Source organism: Equus quagga, chromosome 2 (genome assembly GCF_021613505.1).
Source record: "Equus quagga isolate Etosha38 chromosome 2, UCLA_HA_Equagga_1.0, whole genome shotgun sequence".
Classification (NCBI taxonomy): domain Eukaryota; kingdom Metazoa; phylum Chordata; class Mammalia; order Perissodactyla; family Equidae; genus Equus; species Equus quagga.
This window is the reverse complement of record NC_060268.1, coordinates 126837733-126853120: the sequence shown is the minus strand read 5'-3', so window position 1 is coordinate 126853120 and position 15388 is coordinate 126837733. Positions and strand designations below refer to the sequence as shown.

Below are 15388 nucleotides of genomic sequence, written 5' to 3'. Positions count from 1 at the left end.
GGAAACTTAGCTCCTCTTCCCTTGCCCTCCTTGGCCTCTATCTGAGGGGGAAGGTAGCAGAGATCACTAGCAGCGGCCCACTGCCTTGTATTCGAGAAACAGGCACTATGGTACTCTCTTCAAAACCACACTGGGCTGCTTTCAGGTCCAGGAATCACATGTCCAGTCGGCACCCTCAGGTTCAGGGCCTGTCCTCCGTGTACCACTCAAATGTCCCAGGCAGGGACGGTGAGGGGCAGATGGGAGCAGCTGGGATCCTCCCCGGCCATGCCATGGTGGGCCACCCGGCCATTGCGCAGCGGGAGGCGGCCAGGCCTGGGGGCCCCACTGCTCGGCCCCGACTCAGAGGGCAGGCCCGAGTCGCTGGGCGGCACCTCCACGAAGACCCGTGTGCGCACGAGCCGGCCCCGCCGCTCCGAGTAGGCCGCCCTATGGCTCCCCCAGGGCGGCGGGCAGAGCTGCGCGCGGAAGGCGGCCTGGAAACCGCGGCGGAAGTTCTCGTTGAAGTAGCCGTAGATGATGGGGTTGGCGCTGCTGTTGAAGAAGGCCAGCCAGTGCGCGAAGGGGAAGGCGTAGACGGTGACCAGATGCAGCTGCGGCTCGCTGAGGTGCCCGTAGTCGATGAGCAGCAGCAGCGCCCAGAGCGGCAGCCAGGACAGCGTGAAGAACAGCGCCACCATGACCAGCATGTGCACCACGCGCGCCCTGCGCCGGGCTCCGCGCGCGCCCTCCGCCGCCGCCCCGCCCGCCCGGCCCGGGCCCGAGGCCTGGAAGAGCTTGCGGGCGATGCGGGCGTACATGACCACGATGAGCGCGAGCGGCGCCAGGTAGATGTGCGAGAAAAGCACGGTGGTGTAGACCTTGCGCATGCCCTTCTCGGGCCAGGCCTCCCAGCACGAGTAGAGCGGGTAGGAGCGGTTGCGGGCGTCCACCATGAAGTGGTGCTCCTCGCGCGTGACGGTCAGCGTGACGGCCGAGGGGCACATGATGAGCAGGGCCAGGGCCCAGATGACCGCGATGGTGACCAGCGCCTCCCGCAGGGTCAGCTTCTCGCGGAAAGGGTGCACGATGCAGCGGAACCTGCGGCGAGGGATGAAAGAGAGGCGGGGAGGTCTGGGGGGGTCCCAGTCGTCCCCAAGTGAGAGCCAAGCCTGGCTGAGGGCTGGCGGGGTGTGGGCGCTTGACAGTCATCATCGCACCTCAGGCAGCGTCAAAAAACAGATCAGACGTTAATTAGGTTAGTTTGCAAGCAAATTGGTTTCTCACCTGGGAGGGAGTCAGCTGCCAAGGAACAAAGGCAAAAACAGGATGTACAAGAGAAGAGGGGAGGAGGGAACTGCAGGCGGGAAACAATGAACCTGTCTGTGCACCTTGGGGGGTAAACTTGTAGCTAGCAAAGCGATCAGTCTGCACATTCTGTCCTCGAGTAGGCTGATTAGGTAAATGTACCAAAGAAAACAATGTTTAGCTGTTTATGGATTCTCCAGAAAACCTTGGAGGTTCAGATGTGGAGCCTATCTATGTAACAGGCACACCCAACTCCTTGTCCTCTTCTCAATATGGGCACTTCTTAGCTCCGCCCTTTCCAGAATCTAGTATCCTCATCCTAGTTCCACCTCTGCCCTTACCAAACCCAGTCTTTTGTGACCCAATGAAGTAGGCGGTTGGGGTGGTGGAACTGGGTTCCTGTCTCTGCAAGGCCACTAACTAGCTGGGTAGTTGGGGCAAGTCCCTCTGCTTCACTCATCTTCATTTGTTACCATTGTTGAATGATATGTGCGGTATGCAACCCCTCCCAGTGGTGTTTGCAGTATTCTTCAAGTTCCCATCTCCTCCAGAAAGCCTTCCTGGTGTGTCCCAGGATTCTCCTCCATCCATTTTGCGTGTAAGGAAGAAATAAAATAATATTAAGAGCTGACATTTGGACACTGTGCCAGATAGTGTGCATCAGCTCTACAATCAGAAGCTCACTGAAGCCTTCCAGCCACCCTGCAGGGTATTTACCGTTTTACAGATGAGACAACTTAGGCTCAGAGTGTGAAGTGACTTAGTGAAAGGGCTCCCTGGAGGGAGGAGGGGGAGAAAGACCATTTGCAGTCGGGTCTGTCTTTCATTGCTTGCAAAGCCTCCTTGGCCCCGGCTCCATCACATTTGCAGACTCATGCTTATCAGAGAATCTGATGGAATCTGGAGCTGAAAGACCAGGAGTAGCTGGAGACAGGGTGGCGATGGCGGGTCAGGAGGGCCTGGATGGCCAGGAAGCAGCTGCAAGGCTGTGGAGGTGGAGTGGAGGGGCAGGGACACACCCCTCCTCCCCAGCTGTGCTGAGGCCACTGTGAAGCCGAAGCTGGCTCGCCTGGCTCAGACTCATGGATGGCAGGATTTCTGCTGCTCAGGAAATAAATGATGAGGATCCAGGCTGCCCCAGGGAGAAAAGCCCGAGGCGTCCCAGCCTACATACCGATCTACAATGTCCTCTGGGAAGCATAGGACGTCCTGACCTGATCTGACCTGATTTGTATCCAAAGTGGAGGACCACCCGATAACCAGATGCCACCTGCACTGATACCATTTTAATGACTTTTTAAATGATTTTTCCTTTGTCTAGTAAAAAATAACTCACATACCTATAACTTATAAATTTAGCCCTGCCCTCAACCCATTGCAGCCCTTCACTGCCCATGGGCCCTGTCCCCTGGAATCCCTATTAAATCTCCTTAGAAGCTGTCTCTGGGCTTTCTGGAAGGAGGTGATGGTGTCCTCTGCAGGTCTTCCAAGTCTAGAGGGCAGCCAGACCCACAATCCTTCCCTGTACGGCTCAGAATCCAGCCCCACCCACTGCTGAGCAGCCTCGGCCTTCCAGCCAGCCCAGCATTGAAGGCAGTGGCTCTTCTCCAGGCTGGGCCCCCAGTTGGCCTGCGATAACCTAGTCGGGAAGCCTCTCACCTTTCCACAGCAATGGCCACCAGTGTGAAAACAGAAGCCGACACGGACATGCCCTGCACCAAGCCGCTCATCTTGCACGTGGCGTTGTCGAAGGGCCACCCTGCAATGACAGAGGCCACCATAGAGTAAGAGAAGTCTTACTCACAAAGAGCCAGGGGCCTCGGACCATCTAAGCCCGTCCCCTCTGTGGCTTGGATCTTTCTTCTGTACTGCCAGTTAGTCATACGTCTCGGCTTACACACTTCTAGGAATAAGGAACTGACCAGCCCATACCACTGTGGACAGTTCTATTAGAGAGACAATTTTTATATTGACCAGCGATTTCTCTCCATGAGCTTTGGATCCACCCAGGCCTGCCTGGCTTTCTGCTCCCATGGCCCTGCCCTGGGTTCTAGGCCAGTGGTTCTCAACACTGGCTCCTCTCTAGAATTGACTGAGAACTTTGAAAGAATGAGCATCCAGGCCCAGACTGGACCATTTACAATCAGAATCTCTGGGGGTGGGACCGAGACATCAGTATTTTAAAAATCTACCCAGAGGATTGGAGTGGTAGCCAAAGGTGAGAACCACGAGGACAAATCAATCCTGACTCCCAGGTTCGGGGTGAGAGAAGCAGCTTCATCTTCTCTTACCAATATCCTCACTCTGATCCCCAGGCTTCTGCTCTGTCAGGAGACCTGGGCCCCACCTGCCCTCAGGTTTGGTGACCAGATCCACATCCTGGTTCCTGAGGCCGTGTGTTGGTAACTGCCTGGCGTCTCTGCCCCCTCTGCCTGGTACCCCACCTTATTCTTGTCTACTGTGCCCAGAGACAAGAGTCCTCTCCCAAGGCTGGGGCCCTCTTTTCACCAGCTGTCTTTCCTGAGTTGACGTGCTGCCTGCACGTGGACTGAGTACCAGACGCTGTCTCAGTCAACCCTCACAACAACCCTATTATTATCGTCTCCTTTTTACAGATGAGAAAACTGAGGGGGAGATTAATTAATTTACAGTCTCTTTGCCTGCTACGGATTAGCAGTGAGAGTTTGGTCCGGGTGCTGGGAGTTTAAATGTCGTGGAGAGTCAGCATCGCTGTAGAGAGCAGGTTGGTTCTCTGTTGGAAAACTGGGTATGTGCAAACTCCCTGGCCCAGCAATTCCTCTCCTGAGTTCCTATCCTGCAGACATTCCCCGTTGTCCGTAAACATGTTCGCAGCAATGTTTTTTATAGTGATGGAGACTCGGAGGCAGTGGTGTGCTGGTAAATCAACTCTCAAAAAAGAAAACAAAAGGTTCTGGTTTGCAGCATTTGCCAATTCCTGTGGTGTAAAATCTCCCTACATAGCAAAGTTCATACTATCAACATGATGTCACTGAACACAGACAAGCTGGCTCCAGTACACCACTAGGTAGAGGCCACCTGGGGGCCCATCCCTGGGAGGTCAGAGGGAAGATGTGGTAGACACACACCGTGGCCTACCAGGCAGCAGTTGGAAGCAAGAGGTTAGATGCACCCATGGCAACGCCAATAGAAGGCTTAGCGAATAAAGTAAGAAATAGAATGAGATCTGTAACACAAAACCACTCAATTAAGTTAACAATACATCCACAAAAATAACCAGGAAAATCTTGACAAAGAAAAATGACAAGGGGAACCAGCCCCTACCAGACATTAGAAAATACTATTAAACGTCTATAATTAAAACAGTGTGGTGTTGGTGCATGAATAGACCAGCAAGCAGGCCAGCAGAATAGGAGAGAAAGCCCGGCAACAGACTCAAGTAGAGTAGAAGTTCAGTATGTGATAAAGAGGGCATCTGAAAGCATGTGCAAAGATTGACATTTTAATAAATGGTGCTGGGTCAACTGGGTAGCCATTCGGAAAAAGATCAAACTAGATCCATATCTCACTCCATACTCAAGAATAATTCCCAAGTGGATTAGGGGTATAACTGCAGAATATTAAACTGTACAAGTACTAGGGAAAAAACCCATAGGCGAATTCTTCTTTAATCTATGTGTAGAGAAAGGCTTTCTAATTATGTTTTAAAATCCAGAGGCAATAAAAGAAAAGATTGATAAATTTGACTACATCATCAAAATTTTTAATTTTATAGCAAAAATTTCTGTAAATAAAGTCAAAAGAGAATTGGCAAACTGGGAGAAAATATTTGCAACATATGCCACAAAGTGGTATTACTCTTAATATGTAAAGAACCCTTAAAAATTGAGGGACAGAGGACTAAAAACCTTATGGAAAAATGTGAAAAAGTTTCACAATTCACATGAAAGATTTAAAAATTGTCCTTAAACATATGAAAACAGTTCGAATCTCACTCATAATTAGCAAAATGCAAAAGCCCACAGCAAGGCCATGGAGACAGGGGAGCTCGAATTGCCGGTGGGAATGCAAACTGATACAGCTCCATGGAGGGGAGCCAGGCGATGCCTACTTCGTGCACGTAGCTCTTGATTGGGCAATCTCACTCTGGTGATCCACCCTGGAGGTATACCTCCAATATGCAAATACATATGCACAAGCTATTCATGGTAGCATTGTTTGTAATTGCAAAATATCTAAACAACCTACATTCCCATATACACGAGTGGTTGAATAAACTACAGCACATGTACACAATGGAGTATTATACAGCTGTAGAAAAGAATGAAGCCCTCTATGACTGATATGGAGTGATTTCCAGGATATATCACTAAGCGCAAAAAGCAAAGTACAAAGAGTGTCTATAGTATATTACCCTTCATGTAAGAAAGAAGGGGATATAGGAAAATATACACTTATCCACTTGGGTAAAGGAAGCACAAGAAGGATAAATCCGAAAATAATGAGACTGGCTGACTGTAGAGGGAAGCGTAGGAATGGGGTGAAATAATGGAGGGCAGGGGGAATCGCTATGACAGAGGAGTGACACTTCTCTGAGTGTATCTTTTGTTATGACTCTGACTCTTTAAAACCATGGCAGTGTTTCACATACTCAAAAAAGAAAGAAATTAATTTATCAGGGCATAAGGAAACCCAAAGTGGAAGACAAACAATAACAAATAAACCTAAATGTATTACAAGTGAATAATAACCCCAGTGAAGGGGCATGGGGAAACAAGAAACTAACCTAAGTCACTTGGGAAAACAGCATACGGACTCTCTATTTAAGAACTGGACACAGATACTGTACTCTCATTAAGAAATTTGCTTCTGGGGCCAGCCCGGTAGCACAGTGGTTAAGTTCACATGTTCCGTGTTGGTGGCCCGGGGTTCGCCGGTTCGGATCCCGGGTGCGGACATGGCACTGCCTGGCAAGCCATGCTGTGGTAGGTGTCCCACGTATAAAGTAGAGGAAGATGGGCATGGATGTTAGCTCAGGGCCGGTCTTTCTCAGCAAAACGAGGAAGATTGGCAGCAGATGTTAGCTCAGGGCTAATCTTCCTCAAAAACAAACAAAAACAAAAAAAAAGAAATTTGTCTCTCACAGAGGTATGGGTTAGCAATACTAAAACTACCTTATGTGTATACTAAGACTGAACAAATAAGTAAATATGTTGTGGATAAATAGAGCTAGATTTCTCACTGTCAGAGAAAGAAGCTACAAATGAGGAAAAGAGGGAAGTTAAAATGAATCCTGTGATGTTGGACTGGAAGCAGAGGTATTGTGATTTGTACGTACAGAGGGAGAGATAAAGAAATAAAGGTGTGTATTTTAAGTGTGTGTGTTAGCATGCATGTATTTCCTAGCTCTGTCCCTTCTACCAAATCCCTGCTAAATGGCCAGCTAGTCCCTGCTTAGACACTCAGTGACAGGTAGCTCGCTGCCTGAAAGACAAGACTCTCTTTTGTTGGAGAATAGCTCAAATAAGTGGATTTTTAGGTCCTCATTCAGAGGAAACCTGTCTCCCTACCATTTCTTCCCACTGGCTCTAGTTCTGCACACGGGAGCTACCTGTGAGAGTGAGGCTGAATGGTGTAGTGGTAAGAAATAGGCATGTGAGAATGTGGGACTTGACGGTTAGCTGTGTGACTACAGAACGGTCCCTTAACCACTCTGAGCCACAATTTCCTCATCCATTAAGTGGGGATGATAATAACACATACTTTATTGGATTGTTGTGAGGATTAATTAAGATAATGCAGGCAGAGTACATCACACAATGCCTAGCACAAAGAAAATAATTAATTTATTGTTTCTATTATTTCTGGTCTAATTACTCAGCCACAAGACCGTCTTGAGAGTTTGAGACCATAGCATCTTGGCCAAGAGACAGGGCAACAACGCTTTCAGGGGTGAGGGGTACTCCTACTGCCTCCACTGCCTTCACTCACCAGTGATGAGGTTGTCCACAAGGGTGGTGGGCATGCAGAAGATGCCCACCAGCAGGTCACTGACGGCCAGGTTGAGGATAAACATGTTGGTGACGGTGCGCATGTGCCGGTTCTTGAGCACGATGAAGCAGACCAGAGCATTGCCCACCATGCAGAGGAGGAAGATGAGCACGTAGGCCACAATGAACATGGCCGCCACTGGTGAGGAGTGCTGGTAGTAGGAGGAGAAGGTGAGGTTTGCCGCCGGGGTCGCCTCGGCGTTACTCCCATTCTGGCTTGGGAGCCAGCGGCTGTTGGGAGGCTGGGCTTGCTTCCCTAGGAGCAAAGGAGCATATGGGTCAGGATCCTGGGCAAAGAAGAGATGACTGACTTCTCACTACTGGTGAGACCCTTCTGTGCTCCACACCCTGCCCTGCCCTAGTACCCAGACCTTGTGCTCTACTCCAGTCGCAACTGGATGCACTGATCCATGACTTGCAACCCACAACCACTCAAACCCTGATTTCACACCTCCCACCTGGTCCTGTCCACAACTCGTTCCCCAGTGTCAGCTATTATCCATTTGCACACAATCCCCTCTCTGCCCCAGAGGCTGACCTCCAAGGACTACCTCACCTAGGTTCCCTTGCCCTCCAGTTTTTGACAGGGCTCAGCCAATGGGAGGCACTGAAGGAGACTGAAGGACTGGAGGAAAGAGAGGTCAGGGTATTCAGCTCCAGACTCTCTCCCTGCCTGGCCAGTTCTGCCTGTAGGGCTGTCTTTATGGGCGCAGCTCCCGTCAGGTGACTCCTCTTCTGTGGCTCTAGCTTTGGGCCACATTGACACTGTTTCCTCTCTGCAGTCCCTGGGTTCTTCACCATCCCTTGCTGGTTCTCTTACCCCACCCCCAACTCCCCTGTAAAGTCCCTCCACTAACTCTTTGCAGTTAAACCCTTTCTGAATGCACCACTCATTTTCTTCTGGGACCCTGACTATTACACCCTTAAAATCTTTGATGTCGCTCCTCATCATCTCCACAGAACTTTAGTTGGGAAAAGCAAGAAGGCAGTAGAGGAAGGAAGACTGAAAGGGGATTGTGACCCAGGGCTAAGGAGCAAAGGCATACATTCAAGTCACCAGAAAGCCATTCCAAGGCAAGGCTAGCACCCATCCTTCACCTCCCCGCAGGTGGTGATCAGCTGCTTCATTTGGACAGCATTTCACAAAGCACTTCCATACCTATTATTTTATCTAACCCTCCCAGCTAAGTATTAGCCCCATTCAAAAACCGAGAACTGGGATCAGAGGGGTTCCGTGACTGGCTCAAGGTAGCAGAGGAGTATGAGGCAGAGTTGGCCCTGCTCTGTGTGTCTCTGAATCAGTCCGGGGCTTTATTGTGTGTTTCTCCAGCCTCGTTTGGAAGTGTCCCACCACAGCTCCTCTGGGAAGTCATTAGGTGTGGTGACTCACAGTGTTGTCTTGTAAACGCTCCTCTCGCCTTCCTGTGGGACCAACTGTGGCCTGTTCCAGGGGATGAACAGTCTTTGGGGAGTTTTCTGTTGCATCCCAAGCTCAGCCACTGGCCTGGAGGCCTGTCGGAGGCTTGGGACCTGGAGGCTAGGGAGACCCTGGGGGGAGCAAGGGCTAATAAGCTGGCGCTACAGGGACGGCAGGGACCAGCAGGTGCAGCAGGGGCACTCGGGTGGGGTGGAGGGCCTGCTTGTGGAGGTGGAGAAGCTGGAAGCTTCTGGCATGCAGCAAGAGGAGGACATGACACTCCCCTTCTTAGGCCCCCTAGGAGCACCCAATTTATCCAAACGTCTTTATTTTAATACAGAGAATGTCAAACGTAGAAGAGAGAATGTTTTAGTGAACATATACAAGAGTATATAGTTTAATGAACTATTACAAGAGAGAACTCCCACATGTCTATCATCCACTTTCAACAATTATCAGCTCAAGGCTAACCATGTCTCACCCATTCCCCCACCTCTCTTTGGATTATTTTGAAATGAATATTACATCACTTCCTTTCATGCATAAATAGTTCAGTTTGTATCTCTAAAAAAAAATCAAACCCCATAACCATAGTATCATTATCATAACAAAATTAACAATTATGTAATAATACTATCAAGTATCCAGCAACTAGCATTCAAAATTCCCTGATTGTTACATAATTTTTTAAATAATTGGTTTGTTTGAGTGACGATCCAAATAAGATTTCTGTTTCTATTATCTATTATTATGCTGCAAACTACCCCAAAATTTAGTGGTGTGGCACTGTGGCTTGGCAGTCTGGGTGGCCCTTCTGCAGGTCTCTCTTTGGATCACTCATGCAGCTGTGGTCATCTGATGGCTCGACTGGGACTGGAAGGTTCAATACGACCTCCCTCACATGGCTGGTGGTTAGTGCTGCCCTGTGTTAGTTCTCTCAACACCTCTCCTCCTCCAGGAGAATAGACTGGGCTTCTGCACAGCTTATTGGTCTCAGGAGGCCAAGACAACAAGAGAAGAAGCTACAGGCTTCTTAAGATCTCGGCTGCAGAATTTTCGCATCATCACTTCTGCCACATTCTGTTGGCCAAGGCAAGTCACAAAGTCGGCCCAGATTCAAGCCAGAGTAGAAACAGTCTCCTCCTCTTCACGGGAGGAGTGGCAACGTTACACTGCAGAAGAGTGGTGGACCCAGGGAATCACGATTCGTGCAGGTCCGTCATTGTAAAATCTACCACCACCTCCACATTGAGTTTGGCTTGTGGAAACCAATAAACAGAAACCTCATTAAAATGGATTCAGGAGGCCACAAAAGGGAGCTCTGACACCCTGCAATGATTTCAGAGCCCAAGAGGAAGAAGAAAGACTTCCTCTTCTTGCCCAGCAACAGCTCGGCCAATGAGAGACTGTCACGACTCAGCCACTGAAAAGCCACTGCACTTGGAATTCTCAGTCTCCTCCAACGATTCTGTCTACAATAGTCCTCCCACTTCCTCTTCCTCTCTTTAAAAGAGTTTTTCCTCTTTTTGCTCCTGGGGAAGTGGATGTGGCTTGCCATGCCTGCAGACCCCGAACTGCAATATTTTGGTGATCCAAAAATTTGGTAAACCCATTTTTTCTGGAGAAATAACTGGCTGTCTATTTGATTAAGGTCAATATTTTGATCGCTGTCTATTTGATGGTCAATTTCTCATGGGGGATCCAGAAAAGACCCCCAATGACTCCAAGACTGGTGAGCAAACAGGTGTGGTACCCACAACAGAGCCCACTGAGCTGGCTGCTTTTCTCACTGACCCTGGAGTTGGAGGGTGAGTCTTCCTCCTGGATCTGAGCTTCTGCCCTCTTTGTGTCGGAGGCTCTCCAGGTACTCGAGATCTACTTTCAGACTTCATCCTGAGCCCAGCCCTGTGGCCTAGTGGTTCAGTTCGGCACGCTTCACTTCAGTGGCGTGGATTCAGTTCCTGGGTGTGGACCTAAACCACTTGTCTGTTAGTGGCCATGCTGTGGCGGTGACCCATATACAAAACAGAGGAAGACTGGCACAGATGTTAGCTCAGGGACAATCTTCCTCAAGCAAAAAGAGGAAGATTGGCAACAGATGTTAGTTTATGGCAAAACTTCCTCCGGAAAAAAAAAAAAAAAGTCTTCCTCTTTTTCTGGTTAAAGCCTTGTTTGTCCGTGAGTACTCACTCGCGTGGCACTTCGTCCTGACTCTTTGATTCAGGCTGTTCCTTCGAACTGCACTAATCTTCGGTCCAATTTCTTTTGGAACTGGACTGTTTCCACTGAAACTGGTTAGCCTTGGGTCCGACTTTTGGACTGTTGATTGGAACTGTGCCATCAAGACTTTGGCCTGACTCTCTTGGGAGCGGACTGTCCCTTGGAACTGTATTGATCAACCTTCGGTCCAATTCCCTTGGGAACTGGTTCTTTGGAACCGTGTTGATCCAACCCTCAGTCCACCTTCATGAACTCGGCATGTTCCACTGGGACAGGCTGGGAGTAAGCCTGCAGGCTGCTTGAGCTGCTCAAGCTGTTTAAGCTGTTAGAGCTGTTTAAGCTGTTTGAGAATTATTCCTTTGCTCTAGAGAAAAACCCCTAAGAAATGAGATCCTAGTTATCTAACTATTTTGAGGGTGCCCCCGACAGAGACCCCGGATGATTTGATGTTTAAAAACTGCTGTCATTCCTCATGTACATTTCTAATTTAAATGGACCAATTTATTTAAAAGTAATTTAGGATACCGATGGCCATTATGGGGAACTTTTGAACTGCCCAAACTTCCTTTTCTTAAAACTGAATTGGACAGCACTAGCTCTGTAATTTCCAAACGGAATGGAACGCCTGTTTTGATTGGCATGCTAAGGCTTCCAAACGTCACCAGGAGTCTAAAATTGCCTCTTTAAAAAAATAAAATTTAAAGATTAACTGAGGGGAACAATTAAAGTGGTTTCGGAAGCCTCCTGGTCCTCTGCCCCGGCGCCTGGCACTCAGGCCCCGCCTCTGCGCAGGCTTCCTCTTCCGCTCCTGTAAGGCCTACCTCTCCCTGCACCCTCACTCTCACCCATGCCCCTCTTCCCCAAACCTTTGCCGACTTGCTCTGCGTCTGAACCTATCAGAACCTGTCCCTTTAAAATTAAGCCTTCTGGGGATCAAAAACTAAACCTTTCTTTTTTTTTGATTTTTTATTCTTTTTTTTAATTGCCGTAACAATGGTTTATAACATATAAATTTCAGGTGTACACTGTTATATATTTTGTTTTCTGTGTAGACTACATCATGTTCACCACCCGAAGGCTAATCACAACCCATCCCCACACACATGTGCCTAACCTGCCTTTCAACCTCCTCCCTCCCCCTTCCCCTCTCCTAACCACCAGTCCATAAGCCTTTAATTTCTTATATTCCCTGGACCAAAGCTGAACTGTGAGCCATAGCCAAAGATTTTCCCAAAATAATCAAAGATCTTCACAGATTTGCTGAGGAATTTAACAAGAGTCATTCAAACTTATCAACCCGGTTTCTCTGACTTCTATCAGCTCATTCATATGCTTCCGGTGAAGGACAGGCCCAGCAGTGGATGAAAACCGCTAGTTGGGAAAATCCTGCAAGGTCTCTAGAGTTACAACCAGGTGACCAGCCCACTGACGTTGTGTGGTGAGGCTCAGGCAATCGCAGGTGACTTCATCCGGGAGTTCCCGGGGCTTCCCCACACCTGCTGATTGGAACAAAGTTCAGGCTTGTGCACAAAACCCCATGAACCCATCCATGGCTCCCACAGTTGACTCCAGATTGTTTTTAAGAAAATTCTGCCCTTCCTTCAGATCTTGATTCCACCCGGGGAGCTTTTAACTCTATGTTTATTAATGGTCTGAACAGGACCTTTCCTTCCAGTAAAAAGGACCAGGATGGAATAGGAAACTGTGCCCACCCAGATTTTGTTAATCTGGCAAACCAGCTCTCTCGCACTCTAGATGAGTCACCTAAAACAAAGACCACTAAAATTCTTTTTTTTTTTTATTGAGTTATTGATAGGTTACAATCTTGTGAAATTTCAGTTGTACATTAATGTTTGTCAGTCATGTTGTAGGTGCACCACTTCACCCTTTGTGCCCACCCCCACCCCACCTTTCCCCTGGTATCCACTAAACTGTTCTTAGTCCATAATTTTAAATTCCTCATATGAGTGGAGTCATACAGAGATTATCCTTCTCTAACTGGCTTATTTCACTTAACATAATTCTCTCAAGGTCCATCCATGTTATTGCAAATGGAATGATTTTGTTCTGTTTTGCAGCTGAGTAGTATTCCATTGTATATATGTACCACATCTTCTTTATCCATTCGTCTGTTGCTGGACACTTAGGTTGCTTCCACATCTTGGCTATTGTAAACAGTGCTGCAATAAACATTGGGGTGCATAGGAATTTTGGGATTGCTGACTTCAAGCTCTTTGGATAAATACCCAGTAGTGGGATGGCTGGATCGTATGGTAGTTCTATTTTTAATTTTTTGAGGAATCTCCATACTGTTTTCCATAGTAGCTGCACCAGTTTGCATTCCCACCAGCAGTGTATGAGGGTTCCTTTTTTTTTATTTTTTATTTTATTATTTTATTTTTATTGAGTTATTGATAGGTTACAATCTTGTGAAATTTCAATTGTACATTAATGTTTGTCAGTCATGTTGTAGGTGCACCACTTCACCCTTTGTGCCCACCCCCCACCCCACCTTTCCCCTGGTAGCCACTAAACTGTTCTTGGTCCATAGTTTTAAATTCCTCATATGAGTGGAGTCATACACAGATTATCTTTCTCTCGCTGGCTTATTTCACTTAACATAATTCTCTCAAGGTCCATCCATGTTATTGCAAATGGAATGATTTTGTTCTGTTTTGCAGCTGAGTAGTATTCCATTTTATATATGTACCACATCTTCTTTATCCATTTGTCTGTTGATGGGCACTTAGGTTGCTTCCATGTCTTGGCTATTGTAAACAGTGCTGCAATAAACATTGGGGTGCACAGGACTTTTGGGATTGCTGACTTCAGGCTCTTTGGATAAATACCCAGTAGTGGGATGGCTGGATCGTATGGTAGTTCTATTTTTAGTTTTTTGAGGAATCTCCATACTGTTTTCCATAGTGGCTGCACCAGTTTGCATTCCCACCAGCAGTGTATGAGGGTTCCTTTTTCTCCACAACCTGTCCAACATTTGTTGCCATTAGTTTTAGATATTTTTGTCATTCTAACGGGTGTAAGGTGATATCTTAGTGTAGTTTTGATTTGCATTTCCCTGATGATCAGCAATGATGAGCATCTTTTCATGTGCCTATTGGCCATCCATATATCTTCTTTGGAGAAATGTCTGTTCATGTCTCCAGCCCATTTTTTGATTGGGTTGTTTGATGTTTTGTTGTTGAATTGTGAGAGTTCTTTATATATTATGGATATTAAGCCTTTGTCAAATATATGACTTGCAAATATTTTTTCCCAGTTAGTGGGTTGTTTTTTTGTTTCAATCCTGTTTCCATTTGCCTTGAAGAAGCTCTTTAATCTGATGAAGTCCCATTTGTTTATTCTTTCTATTGTTTCCCTTCTCTGAGAAGGCATGGTGTCCTTTTAATACTGATGTCAAAGAGTGTACTGCCTACATTTTCTTCCAGAAGCCTTATGGTTTCAGGTCTCACCTTTAGGTCTTTGATCCATTTTGAGTTTATTTTGGTGAATGGTGAAAAAGAATGGTCAATTTTCATTCTTTTACATGTGGCTTTCCAGTTTTCCCAGCACCATTTGTTGAAGACTTTCTTTTCTCCATTGTATGCCCTCAGCTCCTTTGTCAAAGATAAGCTGTCCATAGATGTGTGGTTTTATTTCTGGGCTTTCAATTCTGTTCCATTGATCTGTGCACCTGTTTTTGTACCAGTACCATGCTGTTTTGATTACTGTAGCTTTGTAGTATGTTTTGAAGTCAGGGATTGTGATGCCTCCCGTTTTGTTCTTTTTTCTCAGGATTGCTTTAGAAATTCGGGGCCCTTTTGTTGCCCCATATGAGTTTTAGGATTCTTTGTTCTAATTCTGTAAAGAATGTCATTGGGATTCTGATTGGGATGGCGTTGAATCTGTAGATTGCTTTAGGTAGAACGGACATTTTAACTATGTTTATTCTTCCAATCCATGTACATGGAATGTCTTTCCATCTCCTTATGTCGTCATCCAATTCTCTGAGAAAGGCCTTGTAATTTTCATTATATAGGTCCTTCACTTCCTTAGTTAAATTTACCCCAAGGTATTTTATTCTTTTTGTTGTGATTGTGAATGGTATTGTATTCTTGAGTTCTTTTTCTGTTGGTTCATTACTGGAGTATAGAAATGCTACTGATTTATGCAAATTGATTTTATACCCTGCAACTTTGCTGTAATTGTTGATTACTTCTAACAGTTTTCCAATGGATTCTTTGGGGTTTTCTATATATAAGATCATGTCGTCTGCAAACAGCGAGAGTTTCACTTCTTCCCTCCCTATTTGGATTCCTTTTATTCCTTTTTCTTGCCTGATTGCTCTGGCCAGGACCTCCAGTACTACGTTAAATAAGAGTGGTGATAGAGGGCATCCTTGTCTCATTCCTGTTTTCAGGGGGATGGCGTTCAGTTT

The 15388-nt window shown here is 47.0% G+C and overlaps 1 protein-coding gene across 1 annotated transcript; it reads right to left on the bottom strand.

Moving 5' to 3' along the window:
• Positions 1-206: 206 nt before the first annotated feature.
• Positions 207-8265, bottom strand: NPFFR1 (neuropeptide FF receptor 1). The gene is made up of 4 exons (XM_046652813.1): positions 8238-8265; positions 7258-7572; positions 2947-3046; positions 207-1080 (listed from the first exon to the last, which is right to left on the bottom strand). Exons 1-4 carry the CDS (start codon positions 8263-8265, stop codon positions 207-209), a joined length of 1317 nt encoding a protein of 438 aa, XP_046508769.1.
• Between the last annotated feature and the right edge of the window lie 7123 nt (positions 8266-15388).

What these genes read in the sequence shown, in the direction of transcription:
- NPFFR1 (XM_046652813.1), bottom strand. Translation starts at nt 8,265, where the DNA reads ATGAGGAGCGACATCAAAGATTTTAAGG. An exon ending in CGACATCAAAGATTTTAAGG is followed by an intron (nt 7,573 to 8,237) that starts GTGTAATAGTCA and finishes CTTTGCTCCTAG; the next exon opens with GGAAGCAAGCCCAGCCTCCC. An exon ending in GTGGCCATTGCTGTGGAAAG is followed by an intron (nt 1,081 to 2,946) that starts GTGAGAGGCTTC and finishes CCCTCGCCGCAG; the next exon opens with GTTCCGCTGCATCGTGCACC.